This window comes from Artemia franciscana, chromosome 2 (genome assembly GCF_032884065.1).
Source record: "Artemia franciscana chromosome 2, ASM3288406v1, whole genome shotgun sequence".
Classification (NCBI taxonomy): Eukaryota; Metazoa; Arthropoda; class Branchiopoda; order Anostraca; family Artemiidae; genus Artemia; species Artemia franciscana.
In genome coordinates, this window is record NC_088864.1 from 19,988,298 (window position 1) to 20,008,769 (window position 20,472).

At 36.0% G+C, this 20,472-nt stretch overlaps 1 protein-coding gene across 4 annotated transcripts in view; it reads right to left on the reverse strand.

Moving 5' to 3' along the window:
- The window catches only part of LOC136038434 (homeodomain-interacting protein kinase 2-like), a 121,780-nt gene that overhangs the window by 40,589 nt on the left and 60,719 nt on the right, over positions 1-20,472 (reverse strand). For all 4 annotated transcript variants that reach the window (XR_010620205.1, XR_010620204.1, XM_065721517.1 and 1 more), the window contains exon 13: positions 4,119-4,319. Coding sequence is in view for 2 of the 4 variants with exons in the window: in XM_065721517.1 (XP_065577589.1) it covers positions 4,119-4,319 (201 nt within the window). In the remaining 2 variants the exon portion in view is untranslated. The remainder of the gene's footprint in view (positions 1-4,118; positions 4,320-20,472) is intronic.

Here is a 20,472-nt window from a genome sequence, read left to right on the forward strand (position 1 = left end):
ATTCTCGTTTTGCATTTCTAATTTGATGTACTATGACAACGAGCCCAATCCATAAAAGCTCAATTTCGGTAAACGAAAACTCAAAATACAGAAACTAAACAAAATGCGAAAAAACTAGCAATTGAGAAACAGATAACTTAGCGTTATGTAACGAGAAAATCATATTAAAACAGATGTTAACAATATTGTTTCATAGTAAGTAGAAAAAGAAATCAATAAAGAAGAAATAAAACGAATAAACATTCTCTAATAGATACACTATGGAATTCCTCCCCTCTTTCTCGAATAATAAAAAAAGGCTCACATTTGAAAAGAAATCTTCAAAAGATGCAAATGCTTAAACCAATACTATAAACCGTAAATTCAAATTTCCAAGCAAAAAAAGAAAATAAGTTTGCCTTTTCTTTACACTGCAATCCGATACATCATTGGCAACATTTAGAAAAAACAATTTAGTAAACGGAAACTAAAAATACGAAAATCGAATAAAATGCAAAAAGAGAGTAATTGGGAAACAGATAACTTGGCATCAGGTAATAAAGAAGCCATTTGAAATAGACGTTAAAAAATTGCTCAATCGTAAGTAGAACAAAACTGAGCAAAGAAGAAATAAAACGAATAAAAATATCTTCAATAGATAATACAATAATAAATTCCGGCTTTTTTCTCTATCAGAAAAAAAAAGTTCAACTTTGAAAAGAAATCAAACAGTTCGCGGTAACGAACTGTAAGTATGGAGCGATGTGGCTCAATAGTAACTAAAACTATAAGAAACAGAACCTTTGTAACAACAGAAACAGCAAAAGAATTGAATTTTCATGCTTATTCAGGATATACAAAATTCATCAAGTTTAATGCAACCCATGAAAAGTTAAGAACCTGAAAAAATTTGCCCAATTTTTGAAAATAGCGGAAACATCCCTAAGACAGTAAGTGATCCTAATGAAAATCACACCATCAGATTCAGCATTCCAGAGAACCTTACTGTAGAGGTTCCAAGCTTTTATTTACAAAAAGGTGGAAGTTTGCATATTTTGCCAGAAGGAAGATCATGGATGCGTGTTTATTTGTTCTTTTCTAATTTTTGTTTGTTTATTTTTTCCCAGGAGTGATCGTATCGAACCAATTATCCTAGAAGATGGGGAACGGGTTCATTTGATCGCAAATCAAACATGTTGAAGGGCAGCTAGGCCCCTTCCCGCGCCCTGTTAAATAATTGTGAAAATTATTTTAACAACGAGTCTTGAAGAACAGGATCATTAGTTTAATTAGCTTTTTTAAAAGTTGAAAAAAACTTTAAAGTGAAGAGCGAGATATTTAAAAGGGGGCAACCCCTTTATGTACCTAATAGTTGCTGTGCGTTTTAATTTTTAATGTTGCTCCTTATTTTCTGTTGAAAAAACTTGTTTTTCCACTGAACCCTTCATTGGTTCAAATCTTATTTCAGGATGATACCAGCATGTATCCATTAATTCTACATGTTCTCCACCTTTACCAGTTTTTATGGGAGTTCCCCAAGGTTAGGTATTAGGTCCTCTTTTATTTCTTGCATACATTAATGATCTAGTGGATGGTCTAGATTCTTTTATTCACCCTGCAATATTCACTGATGACAGTAACTTCTTCATTATAGACTCCGATTTTAGTTCGGCAGTCCGGAAAGCTCATAATATTCTTGATAATATTAAAAAATGGCGCCTGTTTAACGACATGGTGCTTAACAGTGAAAAAAGTGTAGTTATGGGGTTGAAAATACCATATCGTATGTCGGAGCCCAGCAATATGATCCATTTGTTTTATGAAGATGAAATCCCCCCGGTTACTACAGTTAAATTCCTTGGAGTGTTCATTGATTCTTTTTTGACATTTAAACCCCATATAGCTCACACACATTCAGTCATTTTAATCAATGCTAAGCCGTGCCAATTCACTTTTACTTGATATTAGGCTTAATCTTTATTTTGCTTTTGTGTTTCCTTACCTTTCTTATTGTTGCTCTGTTTGGAGAAATACCAACACATCTACACTTCATTCTCTTCAGAGAGCCCAGAACAGAGCATTAAAGGCTACTTTTCGCCTTCCTCGACTATACCCTTCTACCAACCTTTATGCAGATTCAGGTCTTGATACACTTGATACCATTATTGCCAAAAATAATCTTTGCCTAGCCTTTACAAGTTTCAATGGTTTATTACCTGAAGTTCTCCATCGGTACTTTCCCAGGTCATCGCCATCAAGAAAGTACCGTTTATCGCTACGTAGTTTTTCTCGAAAGTTATCTGCTCCAAAGTGTTCATCCACAGATGCTAAGAAATCCCCAATTTACACTTCTATTTCTATATAGAATTCAATGCCATTAGATACGCCTTTTCATCTTACACTGCGGTCTATTTACCAACGTTTTCTCCATTAATCTATTTTTTTTAATTAATAGAATTAATTTCATATATCATTTGAATTAAATTATATCGTGTCCTTGTAATGTGTGTTTGTTTTGGCTCTTTCTTTCCTCTTATTTTTTATCTTATCTTTTTCTTCTTTTATTTTTATTTACATATGTATGAAATTTATTTATTTTTGATATAGTGTGTTAAATGTAATGGATCCCCCAACAAGTTGATTTCAGGGGATTTTGTTTTACGTAGTGTATTATATGCTGTGTAGTGTATTTAGTATTTAATAAATGAAATGAATGAAATTTTATTATTTAATCTTCAGAAAAGGCAACTACAGATGCCAAATCCATAAGTTGTAAATTCAAATTTCCAAAAAAAAAAAAAAAAAGTTCTACATGGTCAATTCGATACACAATGGACACAATTGAGAAAGCCCAATTGTTACAAAACCTGAAAATTCAAAAAAAAATACAATAAAAATAATAATTGAGAAGAGATGCTTTAAGGCTCACTGAATGCATCTCGGGTTTATAAGTAATTCAATTATGAGCAATATATTAGTAATACACAAAGTATATATAAATATATATTGAGTAATATATATTTACGTATTCAATATATGTTTTTAATTTGTACTGTAAATAATATATCATACACATAATTAACTATAAGCGATTAAAGTGCGTTTTAACACATAATTTCTTAGAAATTGAGAATTTTCTCAGAAATTGCTGCTGGTCACTTGCGGGCAATTAGCAGGTTCTGTAGTACCTTGGTAACTATGTAGCATACAGTATGCATTTTGGCACATTGAAATTATTAGGCTAGGTATTAGGAAGTAAACATCCATTTATAATTTAGAATTATACTTCCTTCGTTTATTAATGTTTTTAGTATTATATTTTTTAATCTTGAACTAATAACAGTTTGATAATATGCAAACTGTTCCTACTTTGACATTATCACATTATATGCCTGCGAAGAGAATCAGCTGAAAAACTGAACAACTTGCATATTTTTAATTTGCCTAAAGTTTAACAGACATATACATTAAGAACTTAAGTTGTAAGAACTAAAGTTACCAAAGTTTCAAAGTAAAGTTACATTAGAACTTGAGTTATTAGTTGCTAGAACCTATGGTGGAATTAATCGTTAGTCAAGCACATACGAAGGAAAAGTTCAGGTCTACGGCCCCCGAAAAGTGTTGAGACTCCCCCTCCCAGATTCTGAAAAATAACTTTTTTGGTGTCTCCTTAGAATCTCATAAATTATACATAAACATCATATCAGGCAACATTTTGCCTTCTAAAGTTAAATTATGAAGCAGACCTCTTTATAAGAAATAAATGTCAAAAAGTCAAATGCCAAAGATGGTAAAAAAAAAAGGTAGTCAGATGCAAATAAAAGTCAAAAGTCAATTTAAAGTTTCCGAAAGTAGATTTCCAAAAAAAAAACTTATCAGTTGAATATGCCTCAAATGACTATATAGGACACAAATGACTATAAATGACGAAAATACCTCGTCATTTACCAAATGATCAAATGACTATACCTCAAATGACGAAAACATATATATATACTCATCATAATATATACCTCAAATGACTTATCAATCAAATATACCTCAAATGAGGATCCACGCCTTTTCATAAGTGGTAATGAATTAGGGTATACACTTTTCATAAGTACTTTAAGAGTTTACTTTTAAATTTTTGTACAAACCTGATCCTTCTTCTCTACAGTGGCATTAGGCCTTAGGGTCTGAGAATAATGTGCCTGTTCTTGCACCTGAGACGGATGCTCTTGATTGCTCTGTTGTTGCTTTCCGTATCTCTTGGCATAATCTGGTACATTTGGAGGCTCGTGAACCTCCAGGACAACAGGAAACAAAGCTCGTTGATCGTGATGAACCGTAGGCCTCGCCTAAAAATACATCCTAAGAATAAAATGGAAAAAAATAAAGCTAATATATTCTACAAAATGCAATTAAATCAGGTAACATGTCCCTTCCAAAGTTAAATTGTGAAGTAGAGCTCCTTATAAGAGAAAAAGTCAAATGTCAAAAGGTAGTAAAAAAAAAGGTAGTCAAATGTAAAACAGACTCAATAGTCAAAATAAAGTGTTAAAAATTAGAGATGCAATAAAAAAAACTAATCACCGAATTTTGCAAGTCGTCCTCATACTAAGTGTTGCTATCCTGGGAATATCATATATTACATATTTTCCCCACATCAAAACTTCTACTCGTCTTAAAATTCAAGTAAGATGCAGGAAAATGGTTGTGATCAATCGATCGAGTGTACTTCCTCAAAATTAAAGAGCCTGAGCTTATAGGAGCTCCATCCAAAAATTTTCAAGGGTAAAAAGGATAAAATTTTAAATTAAATGTTAATTAGCGTAGATGCTGAACGCTTTAAAATAATGCCCCTTTTTTTAAGAACTGTCAAGAGACTTTAACTGCGTACAAATTAGATAGCATCAATCGGAGTAGACACGGGCAATAAAGACAGAAAATCTGAACACACTAACGTAAAAGCCCCCCCCCCCCTTGAGTTCGGGGGTATATAAATAAATAATTCAATAACTTATTATGGCCTCTCGGGGTATCATTTAAACAGTAAACTTGAATTTTTGTTGTAAGGTTTGTGGTGCCAATTAGTATATACTATTTGTGTTAGTTTTCTTTATAATTTATTTAGTCCAGCATTATTTCCACTGTATTTTTGCCAACCCCTCGGACCAGGTTTTTACTTCTCGGGGTAGCTGTTAATGCTAGTGCTGTTTTTTTTTGGTTTAATATATATATATATATATATATATATATATATATATATATATATATATATATATACATATAAAAATATATATATATATATATATATATATATATATATATATATATATATATATATATATATATATATATATATATATATATATATATATATATATATATAAATACGTTGTCTGTGGATGTGTCTGTCAGGTGACGTCATGTTTGTGTGTTGACTGACGTCATGAAGTTAGTTGTCGTCATTTTTGTTATGACGGTGACGTCATTAAAGATATTTAAGACACGTGTTCACGTAGAAATCTATTAATGTTTAACTTTAAAATGACTGAGGAACTTACAATGGCAACAGCCGAGGAAGATGCTCAAAGAGTCTATGCCAAAAAACTTGCTGCTGATAGAGAAAGTCAGAAAAGAAAGCGTGCCGAGGAATCAAAAGAACACCAAGGAAACAGGCTTGAGGCTGATAGAGAAAGAAAGAACAGAAAGCGTGCCGAGGAACTACCAGAGCAACGCGAAAGCAGACTTGCTGCTAAAAGAGAAAGTGAAAAAAGAAGGCGTGCCGAGGAACTACCAGACCAACATGAAACCAGACTTGCTGCTAAAAGAGAAAGTGAAAAAAGAAGGCGTGCCGAGGAATCACAAGAACAGCAAGAAATCAGGCTTGCTGCTGATAGAGAAAGTAAGAAAAGAAAGCGTGCCGAGGAATCAGAGCAACCTGAAAGTTATCGCCTGGCATTCAGGTACAGCCCAGTCGATGATTATAGCTTGAGTAGATGTGTTCAAATCGGGACTATGTCTAAAATTCTAAAATTTGTCCCTATTGCAAGGCCTTGAAATTCAATGGTGAAACAATGGGAATGTGTTGCGCCTCAGGAAAAGTTAAAATTCCTCTATTGGCTGCACCACCAGAGCCATTGAAGACTTTCCTTACTGGAACTACGTCAGAATCTAAGCTTTTTTGTCACAAATCAGAAAATATAACTCATGTTTCCAAATGACGTCGTTTGGAGCCCAAATCGAAAATCCAGATCAATTTATGTCTACTTTCAAAGTAAAAGGGCAAATTTATCATAGAGCAGGGTCCCTTCTACCATTCTCAGGCGAGAATCATAAATTTTTACAATTGTACTTCATCAGTGATAGAAATTCTGAATTGAATGCACGTCGCGAAATTTCTCCCAACGTTGAAAGGACAATCGTTTCCCAATTGCAACATCTTTTCCACGAAAATAATAATTTAGTGCGTCTGTTCAAAACCGCCATCGATTTGATGCTTACTGATACGCATAAAATTGTTATTTCCGCTGACAAAACGCCTCCTGGCCAACATGTGCGTAGATACAATGCTCCAGCTATCGACGAAGTGGCAATCGTTATGGTCGGTGATCAGTTTTTACCTCGAGATATTATTCTTCATAAGCGAAACGCTCAGTTGTTAAGAATTGCTGAAACTCATCGATGCTACGATGCCCTACAATATCCTATCATTTTTTGGGATGGAGCCGACGGCTATCAGTTTAATATTAAATTGATGAATCCAGCCACTAACAAAGAAATGAATAAGAAATGCAGTGCAATGCATTATTATTCCTATAGACTAATGATTCGGCAGGATGAAGAAAATTATATTTTAAAATGCCGTGAATTGTTTCACCAATTCGTCGTTGATAGGTATGCTAAAATTGAATCAGAACGTTTGCTATATATCCGCCTGAATCAGACCAAGCTCCGCTCTGAACAATACATTCATCTGCGAGATGCAGTTATAAATGAAGGTAATACCACAGACGTTGGAAGATTAACAATTTTACCTTCGTCATATGCTGGCAGTCCCCGTCATATGCATGAATATGCTCAAGATGCTATTGCGTATGTTCGTCTCTATGGTCGTCCAGATTTATTTATTACATTTACATGTAATCAATCTTGGGACGAGATACTGCAGCTTTTACTTCAAGGACAATCGGCGGTTCATAGACATGACATTACGGCCCGTGTCTTCCGGCAAAAGTTGAAATCACTGATAAACTACATAGCAAAACTTGAAGTGTTTGGGTCAGTGCGATGCTGGATGTACTCAGTGGAATGGCAAAAACGAGGTTTGCCACACGCACATATGCTAATCTGGCTACATAAAAAAATTACTTCGAACGAAATTGATGATGTGATTTCCGCTGAAATACCTGATGAAAATGTCGATAAGGGGTTACATGATATTATTGTAAAAAATATGATACATGGACCTTGCGGTGCACTGAACGAAAATTCACCATGCATGGCCAAAGGAAGGTGCATAAAGCAATATCCTCGACTTTTAGTATCCAACACAATTACTGGCAATGATGGTTACCCACAATATAGAAGAAGATCTACTGAAGATGGCGGTAAAACAGCAATAATAAAGATGCGTAACGGTACCACCATCGAAGTAGATAACCAGTGGGTTGTTCCATATTCCCCATTATTATCAAAAACATTTAATGCACACATAAACGTTGAATACTGTAACTCCGTAAAGGCAATCAAATACGTCAAAAAAAGGCAGTGACAAAATACGTCAAAAAAGGCAGTGACATGGCAGTTTTTGGCTTGCAGCCCGAAATCAAAGATATCGACGAAATCGTACAATATCAGGCTGGAAGATACATAAGCAGTAATGAAGCTTTTTCGCGAATTCTTTCATTTCCGATACATGAACGTAGTCCAGCTGTTGTTCACTTAGCGGTACATTTACAGAATGGTCAACGTGTTTATTTCTCGGAAACCAACGTGCAACAAAGAGCCCTGAATCCACCGGATACAAAGTTAACCTCTTTCTTTTCGCTTTGCAAAAATGATTCTTTTGCAAAAAACTGCTGTATACTGAAGTGCCTTCGTATTACACGTGGAATACTAAAAATAAAGTATTTGAACGTCGAAAACAGGGTAAGTCAGTCGACGGCCAACCTACCATCTTCAAAGATACCACGATAGGAAGACTCTACAAAGTTCATTCCAATCAACATGAATGCTTCTTTCTACGCCTGCTTTTGGTGAATGTACCCCGTCCGACATCCTTTTGAGTATTTGAGAACTGCAAACGGTACTATACATGACACTTACCGTAGTGCATGCGAAGCTCTGAATTTATTGGAGAATGACCAACACTGGGATAACTGCATCAATGATGCGTGCGAAACGTCAACCCCAAGTCAAATTCGTGCATTGTTTGGCATCATTTTAACAACTTGCTCTCCATCAGCTCCTACAGAGTTATGGGAAAAATATAAGTCAAAAATGTCCGAAGATATACTCCATCGAAAACAGTTAGAGACGTCAGATATGACTTTTGATTTTACATCAGAAATTTACAACTACACTTTAGTTATTATAGAAGATTTGTGCGTACGTATGGCAAACAAACCTCTTCAGGATTTGGGAAAGCCTTCACCTTACCGTATCGCTGCTGTTTCGACATGTGTAGAATTGGATCGTGAACAAAGTTACAGTACGAGTGACCTATTGTCGTATGTACAAAATAACATTTCCAAGTTAACGTCGGAACAAAAAGACATTTATGATACGATAATGCATTGTGTCGATAACAACGTTGGAGAAATTTTCTTTTTGGATGCGCCAGGAGATATCGGTAAAACGTTTGTGATAAAACTGATTCTGGCATCAATTCGATCAAAAAATGATATAGCGTTGGCAATTGCGTCGTCCGGAATAGCCGCAACATTGCTGCCTGGTGGAAGAACTGCTCATTCCGCTTTGAAATTGCCTCTGAATTTGCATTCTACAGAAACTCCCACGTGCAATATTTCCAAATCATCTGGGATGGGTAAAGTATTGCAGCAATGCAAACTTATTATTTGGGATGAGTGCACAATGGCATACAAAAAATCGCTCGAGGCTCTGGATCAATGCTTGAAAGATTTGCGGGGGAAGTCGAAACCCTTAGGCAGCACATTAATATTGCTTGCGGGAGATTTCAGGCAAACATTACCTATAATACCTAGATCAACTCCTGCAGACGAAATGAATGCTTGCCAGAAAAAATTCTAATTTATGGGCACACGTAAAAACATTAAAATTAACAACAAATATGCGTGTCCGATTGCAAAACGATGACTCTGGTCAAAAATTTTCAAATCAATTGCTGGCAATTGGAAATGGAAAGCTCCCAGTAGACTCAATTTCAGGACGTATACAACTACCTGCTGATTTCTGTAATTTAGTGACGTCCAAAAATGAATTGGTTGAAAAATTATTTCCGAATATTCTAAAAAATTATAAAAATAATAAATGGCTAAGTGAAAGAGCGATTCTCGCACCCAAAAATATAGACGTCCACGAAATCAACAATATTGTTTTGACCAAGATTCGAGACCAGGCAGTCCTTTACAAGTCAGTCGACACAGTTTTGGAACCAAATGAAGCGGTTAATTATTCATCTGAATTTTTAAATTCCGTGGATCTTTCAGGGTTTCCACCACACGTGCTACAACCAAAAATAGGCGTACCAATAATACTTTTAAGAAATATCAACCCACCAAAGCTTTGCAATGGCACGCGACTTGCCGTAAAAAAAACAATGGAAAACCTAATAGAGGCCACAATCTTGACAGGGCCTTTTGAGGGTGAGGCTGTTCTTATTCCTCGCATTCCCATGATTCCAACGGATCTGCCTTTTCGATTTAAAAGATTGCAATTCCCAATTCGATTAGCATTTGCAATCACCATTAACAAAGCTCAAGGTCAATCATTGGAAAAATGTGGTATAGATCTTAATACTGATTGTTTTTCCCATGGACAATTGTACGTTGCATGTTCGAGGGTCGGTAAACCTGACAATCTATTTATATGCAGCGACAATTGGACAGCGAAGAATGTTGTATATTCGCAAGTTTTACGCAGTTAATTTGTATTGTATCTATCTATCTATCTATCTATATAAAAACGAGTTGTGTGTATGCATGTTTGTTTGTTTGTAAAAAGAGCGTTTGCATATGATGTAATTATTAGTACATACGGCTTTGTATATGCACAGACAATGGGAAAGCCAAGAATGTTGTATATTCGCAATTTTTACGTAGTTTGAAACACATATATAAATCTATCTATATTCACAGGTGGGACACAGGGACACAACTACAATGGCGCATAACTAATATGGCGCGTAACGACTTACGCGAACGGGGAGGCAATATATATATATATATATATAAATATATATATACATACATATATATATATATATATATATATATATATATATATATATATATATATATATATATATATATATATATATATATACTAGCTGTTGGGGTGGCGCTTCGCGCCACCCCAACACCTAGTTTGTGGGGCGCTTCGCGCCACCCCCAAGCCCCCCGCGCGCGTAAGTCGTTACGCGCATTATTAGCTACGTGCCATTGTAGTTGTGTCCCTGTGTCCCACCTGTGAATATAGATAGATTTATATATGTGTTTTAAACTACGTAAAACTTGCGAATATACAACATTCTTGGCTTTCCCATTGTCTGTGCATATACAAAGCCTTATGTACTTATAATGACGTCATATGCAAACGCTCTTTTTACAAACAAACAAACATGCATACACACAACTCGTTTTTATATAGATAGATAGATAGATAGATAGATACAATACAAATTAACTGCGTAAAACTTGCGAATATACAACATTCTTTGCTGTCAAATTGTCGCTACATATAAATAGATTGTCAGGTTTACCGACCCTCGAACATGCAACGTACAATTGTCCATGGGAAAAACAATCAGTATTAAGATCTATACCACATTTTTCTAATGATTAACCTTGAGCTTTGTTAATGGTGATTGCAAATGCTAATCGAATTGGGAATTGCAATCTTTTAAATGGAAAAGGCAGATCCGTTGGAATCATGGGAATGCGAGGAATAAGAACAGCCTCACCCTCAAAAGGCCCTGTCAAGATTGTGGCCTCTATTAGGTTTTCCATTGTTTTTTTTTACGGCAAGTCGCGTGCCATTGCAAAGCTTTGGTGGGTTGATATTTCTTAAAAGTATTATTGGTACGCGTATTTTTGGTTGTAGCACGTGTGGTGGAAACCCTGAAAGATCCACGGAATTTAAAAATTCAGATGGATAATTAACCGCTTCATTTGGTTCCAAAACTGTGTCGACTGACTTGTAAAGGACTGCCTGGTCTCGAATCTTGGTCAAAACAATATTGTTGATTTCGTGGACGTCTATATTTTTGGGTGCGAGAATCGCTCTTTCACTTAGCCATTTATTATTTTTATAATTTTTTAGAATATTCGGAAATACTTTTTCAATCAATTCATTTTTGGACGTCACTAAATTACAGAAATCAGCAGGTAGTTGTATACGTCCTGAACTTGAGTCTACTGGGAGCTTTCCGTTTCCAATTGCCAGCAATTGATTTGGAAATGTTTGACCAGAGCCATCGTTTTGCAATCGGACACGCATATTTGTAGTTAATTTTAATATTTTTACGTGTGCCCATAAATTAAAATTTTTCAGATACGACAATAGATCACTCGTACTGTAACTTTTTTCACGATCCAATTCTACACATGTCGAAACAGCAGCGATACGGTTAGGTGAAGGCATTCCCAAATCCTGAAGAGGTTTGTTTGCCATACGTACGCACAAATCTTCTATAATAACTAAGGTGTAATTATAAATTTCTGATGTAAAATCAAAATTCATTTCTGACGTCTCTAACTGTTTTCGATTGAGTATATCTTCGGACATTTTTGACTTATATTTTTCCCATAACTCTGTAGGAGCTGATGGAGAGCAAGTTGTTAAAATGATGCCAAACAATGCACGAATTTGACTTGGGGTTGACGTTTCGCACTCGTCATTGATGCAGTTATCCCAGTGTTGGTCATTCTCCAATAAATTCAGAGCTTGGCATGCACTACGGTAAGTGTCATGTATAGTACCGTTTACAGTTCTCAAACACTCAAAGGATGTCGGACTGGGTACATTCACCAAAAGCAGGCGTAGAAAGAAGCATTCATGTTGATTGGGGTGAACGGTGTAGAGTCTTCCTATCGTGGTATCTTTGAAGATGGTAGGTTGGCCGTCGACTGACTTACCCTGTTTTCGACGTTCAAATACTTTATTTTTAGTATTCCACGTGTAATACGAAGGCACTTCAGTATACAGCAGTTTTTTTTGCAAAAGAATCATTTTTGCAAAGCGAAAAAAAAGCTGTTAATGTTGTATCCGGTGGATTCAGGGCTCTTTGTTGCACGTTGGTTTCCGTGAAATAAACACGTTGACCATTTTGTAAATGTACCGCTAAGTGAACAACAGCTGGACTACGTTCATGTATCGGAAATGAAAGAATTCGCCAAACAGCTTCATTACTGCTTATGTATCTTCCAGCCTGATATTGTACGATTTCGTCGAAATCTTTGATTTCGGGCTGCAAGCCAAAAACTGCCATGTCACTGCCTTTGTTGACGTATTTACATATGTATTTGATTGCCTTTACGGAGTTACAGTATTCAACGTTTATGTGTGCATTAAATGTTTTTGATAATAATGGGGAATATGGAAAAACCCACTGGTTATCTACTTCGATGGTGGTACCGTTACGCTTCTTTATTATTGCTGTTTTACCGCCATCTTCAGTAGATCTTCTTTTATATTGTGGGTAATCATCATTGCCAGTAATTGTCTTTGATACTAAAAGTCGAGGATATTGCTTTGTGCACCTTCCTTTGGCCATGCATGGTGAATTTTCGTTCAGTGCACCGCAAGGTCCATATATCATATTTTTTACAATAATATCATGTAACCCCTTATCGACATTTTTATCAGGTATTTCAGCGGAAATCACATCATCAATTTCGTTCGAAGTAACTTTTTTTATGTAGCCAGATTAGTATATGTGCGTGTGGCAAACCTCGTTTTTGCCATTCCACTGAGTACATCCAGCATCGCACTGACCCAAACACTTCAAGTTTTGCTATGTAGTTTATCAGTGATTTCAACTTTTGCTGGAAGACACGGGCCGTAATGTCATGCCTATGAACCGTCGATTGGCCTTGAAGTAAAAGCTGCAGTATCTCGTCCCAAGATTGATTACATGTAAATGTAATAAATAAATCTGGACGACCATAGAGACGAACATACGCAATAGCATCTTGAGCATATTCATGCATATGACGGGGACTGCCAGCATATGACGAAAGTAAAATTGTTAATCTTCCAACGTTTGTGGTATTACCGTCATTTATAACTGCATCTCGCAAATGAATGTATTGTTCAGAGCGGAGCTTGGTCTGATTCAGGCGGATATATAGCAAACGTTCTGATTCAATTTTAGCATACATATCAACGACAAATTGGTGAAACAATTCACGACATTTTAAAATATAATTTTCTTCATCCTGCCGAATCATTAGTCTATAGGAATAATAATGCATTGCACTGCATTTCTTATTCATTTCTTTGTTAGTGGCTGGATTCATCAATTTAATATTAAAGTGATAGCCGTCGGCTCCATCCCAAAAAATGATAGGATATTGTAGTGCATCGTAGCATCGATGAGTTTCAGCAATTCTTAACAACTGAGCGTTTCGCTTATGAAGAATAATATCTCGAGGTAAAAACTGATCACCGACCATAACGATTGCCACTTCGTCGATAGTTGGAGCATTGTATCTACGCACATGTTGGCCAGGAGGCGTTTTGTCAGCGGAAATAACAATTTTATGCGTATCAGTAGGCATCAAATCGATGGCTGTTTGAACAGACGCACTAAATTATTATTTTCGTGGAAAAGATGTTGCAATTGGGAAACGATTGTCCTTTCAACCTTGGGAGAAATTTCGCAACGTGCATTCAATTCAGAATTTCTATCACTGATGAAGTACAATTGTAAAAATTTATGATTCTCGCCTGAGAATGGTAGAAGGGACCCTGCTCTATGATAAATTTGCCCTTTTACTTTGAAAGTAGACATAAATTGATCTGGATTTTCGATTTGGGCTCCAAACGACGTCATTTGGAAACATGAGTTGTATTTTCTGATTTTTGACAAAAAACGCTTAGATTCTGACGTAGTTCCAGTAAGGAAAGTCTTCAATGGCTCTGGTGGTGCAGCCAATAGAGGAAGTTTAACTTTTCCTGAGGCGCAACACATTCCCATTGTTTCACCATTGAATTTCAAGGCCTTGCAATAGGGACAAATTTTAGACATAGTCCCGATTTGAACACATCTACTCAAGCTATAATCATCGACTGGGCTGTACCTGAATGCCAGGCGATAACTTTCAGGTTGCTCTGATTCCTCGGCACGCTTTCTTTTCTTACTTTCTCTATCAGCAGCAAGCCTGATTTCTTGCTGTTCTTGTGATTCCTCGGCACGCTTTCTTTTCTTACTTTCTCTATCAGCAGCAAGCCTGATTTCTTGCTGTTCTTGTGATTCCTCGGCACGCCTTCTTTTTTCACTTTCTCTTTCAGCAGCAAGTCTGCTTTCGCGTTGCTCTGGTAGTTCCTCGGCACGCTTTCTTTTCTGACTTTCTCTATCAGCAGCAAGTTTTTTGGCATAGACTCTTTGAGCATCTTCATCGGCTTCTGCCATTGTAAGTTCATCAGTCATTTTAAACTTAAACATTAATAGATTTCTACGTGAACATATATGTCTTAAATATCTTTAATGACGTCACCGTCATAGCAAAAATGACGACAACTAGCTTCATGACGTCAGTCGACACAGAGACATGACGTCACCTGATCCACAGACAGACAACTTATTTTTATATATATAGATAGATATATATATCTAAATATCGCAAGAATAATATAGAAATGTATAAAATAAGATTTGAAATAAGTGGAAATTTAGTTGAAAGGAACAAAGAATTTGTCTCTGAATGGTTAGGACTCCGCAGATGTGTTGGACTCAAGCACCTTTGAGCTGCAATGAATTATTAGCAATGGTAGTGTTAAACCCTTCTCTTGGAGAGCGAAGTGCTTCGAGCACACTGAATGCGTATCCTGAAAACACACTTAATATGGTCAAAGGTTAAACCATCAAATAGTCTTACCAAGTTACCCACAAGAGAAAAAGAGAAAAATAGGACAGGGACCAACTATAATTGTCAAAAAAGACCTTAATATAGTCAATTGTCAAAAAGCCCTTAATATAATCAAAGGCTACATCCTCAAATAGTTTTACCAAGTTGCCCACAAGAGAAAAAGAGAAAAACAGGACTGGGAACAAATAAAATTGTCAAAAAAGACCTTAATATAGTCAATTGTCAAAAACGCACTTAATATAGTCAAAGGCTAAATCCTCAAATAGTCTTACCAAGTTGCCCACAAGAGAAAAAGAGAAAGATAGGACAGGGAACAACTAAAATTGTCAAAAAAGACCTGGAATACTTTAAAATTTCATAATTTTACAAGCAGATGGTATAAACGGCGTAGGATCGAGGAGTTTAACAGGAGAAAATCGAAGAGGAGACATTTATATTTACAGAGGAGGAGACACATATATATTCAGTCCCAGTTGGGATACATAAATATTGCGAAGGGTTGTCAGCACACTAATAGTAGTAGTACAAGTGCTAGTGAAAAAAACGTCCATAGGAAAAAACAACAAAAGTAAGAATTTAAGCAGACCGAAGCTATTCTTAGAACCTTCACTACAAGTGAAGTAGATTAGGAGCCGAAATCAAATAATACAGAATAAAGAATATCGCCTTAGGAGTTTTTGGAAACAATAGTCGCAGAAATTCAGGACAACTTAAGTTAAAGTCATATCACCACCTCCTATCTAAACAATTTCAAAAGAAATCATAAGCACTTAGAACTTATTGGTGATCAACACTAAGTAGTCTCAGGTAAACATTTCTTTTAGAAATAAAGTCATTTATTGTGACAAACTGTTCGTGGTAACGAACTGTAGAAAAGGAGCGACCCGTCTCAATAGTAACCGAAACTCTAAACAAGAGCTAAGAGCTCATATGGCACTTGTGACGAGTCGGAAGAGCCAAGACTTCGTATGGCATGAGCTCTAGCAAAATTCTAAGAATCAATAGATTGATTTACAAGGAAAATCAGACCGGAAAATCATAACGCCGGACGGGATTTAAAATAAGAGCTCTGAGACACGAGATCCTTCTAAATATCAAAATCCATTAAGATCTGATCACCCACTCGTAAGTTAAAAATATGTCAATTTTTCTAATTTTTCCTCTCCTTTCAGCCCCCCAGATGGTCGATTTGGGGAAAACGACTTTATCAAGTCCATTTGGCAGGTCCCTTACACGCCTGCTCCACACTGGTCCCCCCCTAAATCCCCAAAAGAGACCGGATACAGTCCGGTTGCGTCAATTACGTATCTAAGACATTTGCTTATTCTACCCATCAAGTTTCATCCCTATCTCTCCACTCTAAGCGTTTTCCAAAACGCTTGGTAAATACCAAGTGTCATAACAATGGAATTTTGATACCAATAGTCACATCAAAAGAATTTCATTTTTATGCTGATTCTAAATATATAAGTTTCATCGAGTTTAGTTTCACCCATCAAAAGTTACGAGACTGAGGAAATTTGCCTTATTTTAGAAATTAGGGGGAAACACCTCCTAAAAGTCATGGAACCTTAACAAAAATCACACCATCAGATTCAGCGTATTAAGGAACACCACTGTAAAAGTTTGAAGCTCTTATCTACAAAAATGTGGAATTTTGTATTTTTCCCCAGAAGACAGATTACGGATGCGTCTTCATTTGTTTTTTTTTCCCAAGAAGGAACCTAGAACCTAAAATCAACAGAAATTATTACGTATATAAGGGGGTTCGTCTCCTCCACAATGCCTCACTCTTTACGCTAAAGTATTTTTAGTAACTTCAACTATTTATTCCACGGCCTTTGTGATTCAGGGGTCATTCGTAAAGAATTGGGACAAAATTCAAGCTTTAGTGTAAAGAGCAAGGTATTGACGAGGGGAAGAACCCCCTTATATACATAACAAATAATACGTAGTAAAGTCACGTATATTTATTACTAATAAAAACGTTCGAAAAAAAAATCGAAGTTCTAGTTGCCTTTTTAAGTAACCAAAAATTGGAGTGCAACTAGGCCTCCTCCTCCACCCCCTTTTTTCTATCAAAATTGTCCGATCAAAACTATGAGAAAGCCATTTAGCCAAGAAAAATTAATATACAAACTTCATTTTAATTATTAATGGGCGGTGAGCCAAAATCAAACCATGCATTAATAAAAAAAAACTTTTAGAAATTAAATAAAAAAAAGTTTTATTTTAACAGCAAGTAAGGAGCGACATTAAAACTTTAAACGAACAGCAATTATTTCGTATATGAAAGGGGTTGTCCCCTCCTCAACGCCTCGCTCTTTACGCTAAAGTTTTTTATTGTTTTAAAAAGCAGAGTTGTGAGAAAGAATCAAACTTTAGCGTAAAGAACGAGGCGTTGAGGAGGGGACAACCCCTTTCATATACGGAATAATTTCTGTTCGTTTTAGGTTTTAATGTCGCTCCTTACTTGTAGTTAAATTTGTTTTTATTTAATTACGCTTAAAAAACCCTTTCAAGTTAGAAAAGAATAAATCAAATCTAAAAAGGAGTATTGGTTCTCTATTTAAATGTGATGTCTATATAGTCTTAATCAATAATTGTAATTTCTCATAAGGAAAAAAAAAACTCTAGAAGGAGACAGTCTTATGCAAAAGGTTTAGCCTTTTCTAGGGATTTTGAGGGCTAAAGTCCCTTCTAAACAACTCTATTGACTTTTAAAGCTTTATCAATCAGAACATCATAACAGGGTGGATACCCATGAGTTTGTAAGAAATAGGGATTACTTTCAAAACTTACCATTATCAAAATTGTTAGTTATGACCGATAAGGTATGACAAATGTTAAAAGGGTCGAACAAGACATTAATAATATACACAATACATCGTAACTGTGTTGGCCTCAGGCGGCTTTGTGCTTCGGTGAGTTGTTAGTTATAGTAGTAGTAATAATAGATTGTAAAGTTAACCTCGACTACCTTCACTCTGCTCCTTCAACACAGCTTCAGACATAGTTTTTCCAGGTGTGATAATATACATATTCTTTTAGCTTATTGTTAACTGTGATATCACTTGTGATAACAATTCGAATAATAAGCATTTCCCTTTGTGAAGAATTTTGGAGCAAAAATAATACTTTCAGGCCCTAAATCATCAGATTTAGGTTGTAAGGCCCCCTACCAAAAATAGATTTAACTTAAGTGCTTGATACTAAAGTAAACGTAAAAAGATCTGTAAAATACTAAACACCACTTAAACTTTAATTTTCAATAGAAAAAATAAATAAAAAATATAATATATCTGGGCAAAATTCGTGGATATGAGGCTAATTTTTATAAATTAACTCCATTTAATTACCATTATCAAAAAAAATGTTAAAACAACACAGTAGGGTTTTGTTTTTATCCTTACACTCTCACCTGCGCATGACCTGAAAAGTACTTCTCTCCCATGGCATGGTCACTGTTACTTAGAATAATCGCCAGAGAATTCACCTACTTGCTCGACAAAATCTTTTATAAAAGCTTCATCATGAAATTTAAAATCCTTCAACGCATTGTCGTAGATACCAAATAAGGAACAGACCTGGTTCGATCTGGATAATTTAACAAGAGCTAAGAGCTCATATGGCACTTGTGATGAGGTGGGAACAGCCAAGAGCTCACATGGCTTCAAATCGAAGTCAATCGAAGTCAATGCTCTACTTTTGGTCTTGAGGCAGGTCAGTATGAAGTAAACGAAGTTTCAAAGTGTTTTGAAAGAGCAGGATTGAAAAGGAGAACAAGGAGAATGAAAGCCAAACGTCTACAGGAGGAAAGCAGAGTATGTGACACGTTTTACTTTGTTTTAATTAACGACAGTCTGCATGTGAATGGATTAATTCTTAATAATTGTCAACATTTGCAATGTCGAGTAGGCCCTCCAATCATATAAATTGGTGCCAGTAGATACCCTTTAATCAATTAAGTCTTAAAAAGGGGCACCAGAACTCGGTTTTGTGATAAAAAGTCAACAACTAGATGTTGTGGTCATCTCGTGCTTTGGGAATATAGACCGATTGTGCCTCTTTTGGCTTATGCTTTTTCATGGACCACTTAGAAAGTGGTGCTAATTTATTGAATATTATTCATTAAGAAACAGTTGCATTTTCTTCTGACTTGCTCAACAAGCTGTTGCTCCTGTTTTCACTTAACACCTGGGAGAAATAAATATTTTTATTTCGTATTTGCTTTTAATAATGACTTCGTATGGCATGAGCTCTAGCAAAATTTGAGGAATCAGTAGAATGCTTTAAAAGGAACATAAAAGGCTTAATGCCGGTAGGGATTAAAAATAAGAGCTCTGAGTCATGAGGTCCTTGTCAAAATCCATTAAGATCCGATCACCCACTCGCAAGTTAAAAATACCTCAATTTTTCTAATTTTTCCTCTCCCTTCAGCCCCCCAGATGGTCGAATCAGGGAAAACAACTTTATCAAGTCAATTTGTTCAGCTCCCAGACACACCTACCAATTTTCATCGTCCTAGCACGTCCAGAAGCACCAAACTCGCCAAAGCACTGAATCCCACCCCCTAACTCCCCCAAAGAGAGCAGATCCAGTTCGGTTACGTCAATCACGAATCTACGACATTTATAAGCGTTTTCCGAGATTTCCGGTTTCCCCCTCCAACTTTCCCCAATCTCAACAGATCTAATCGGGATTTGATATAATAACTCTTAGACATAAGTTCCTTCTAAATATCAAATTTCATTTCGATTGAAGTTGACACGTCTGCCATTCGTGCTTTGTATGATATGCATAAACCATCTTGCTGTTGTAATCAGGCTACCTGATGGGACCATAACACGTTTCGTTATTCCAGTCCATCGAGGCGGTCAGACAGGGTGCCCTTACCTCTCAAGTTGCCTTCAATAACTGTACCCTGAACGCCCAATCCAGCGCAGTTCCTTCGTGTATTTTAAAAGGATTGATCTGTCACTTATCGCTTATGTAGATTATATTTTTAACCCCAGTGGAACAGTACAGTCGTTCGAAAGAAATTTTGCTATTTTAAGTAAAGAATATGCTAATATTAACCTTACATTCAATAGAGAAAAATCGGACGTGGTTCTGTTCAACTGGGGTGAAACTCGAGCAGGATCTACTATTAATCTCGACGGCGCTTCAGTTTCCCCAAAATCACAAATGAAATATTTAGGGCTTCCTATCGGTG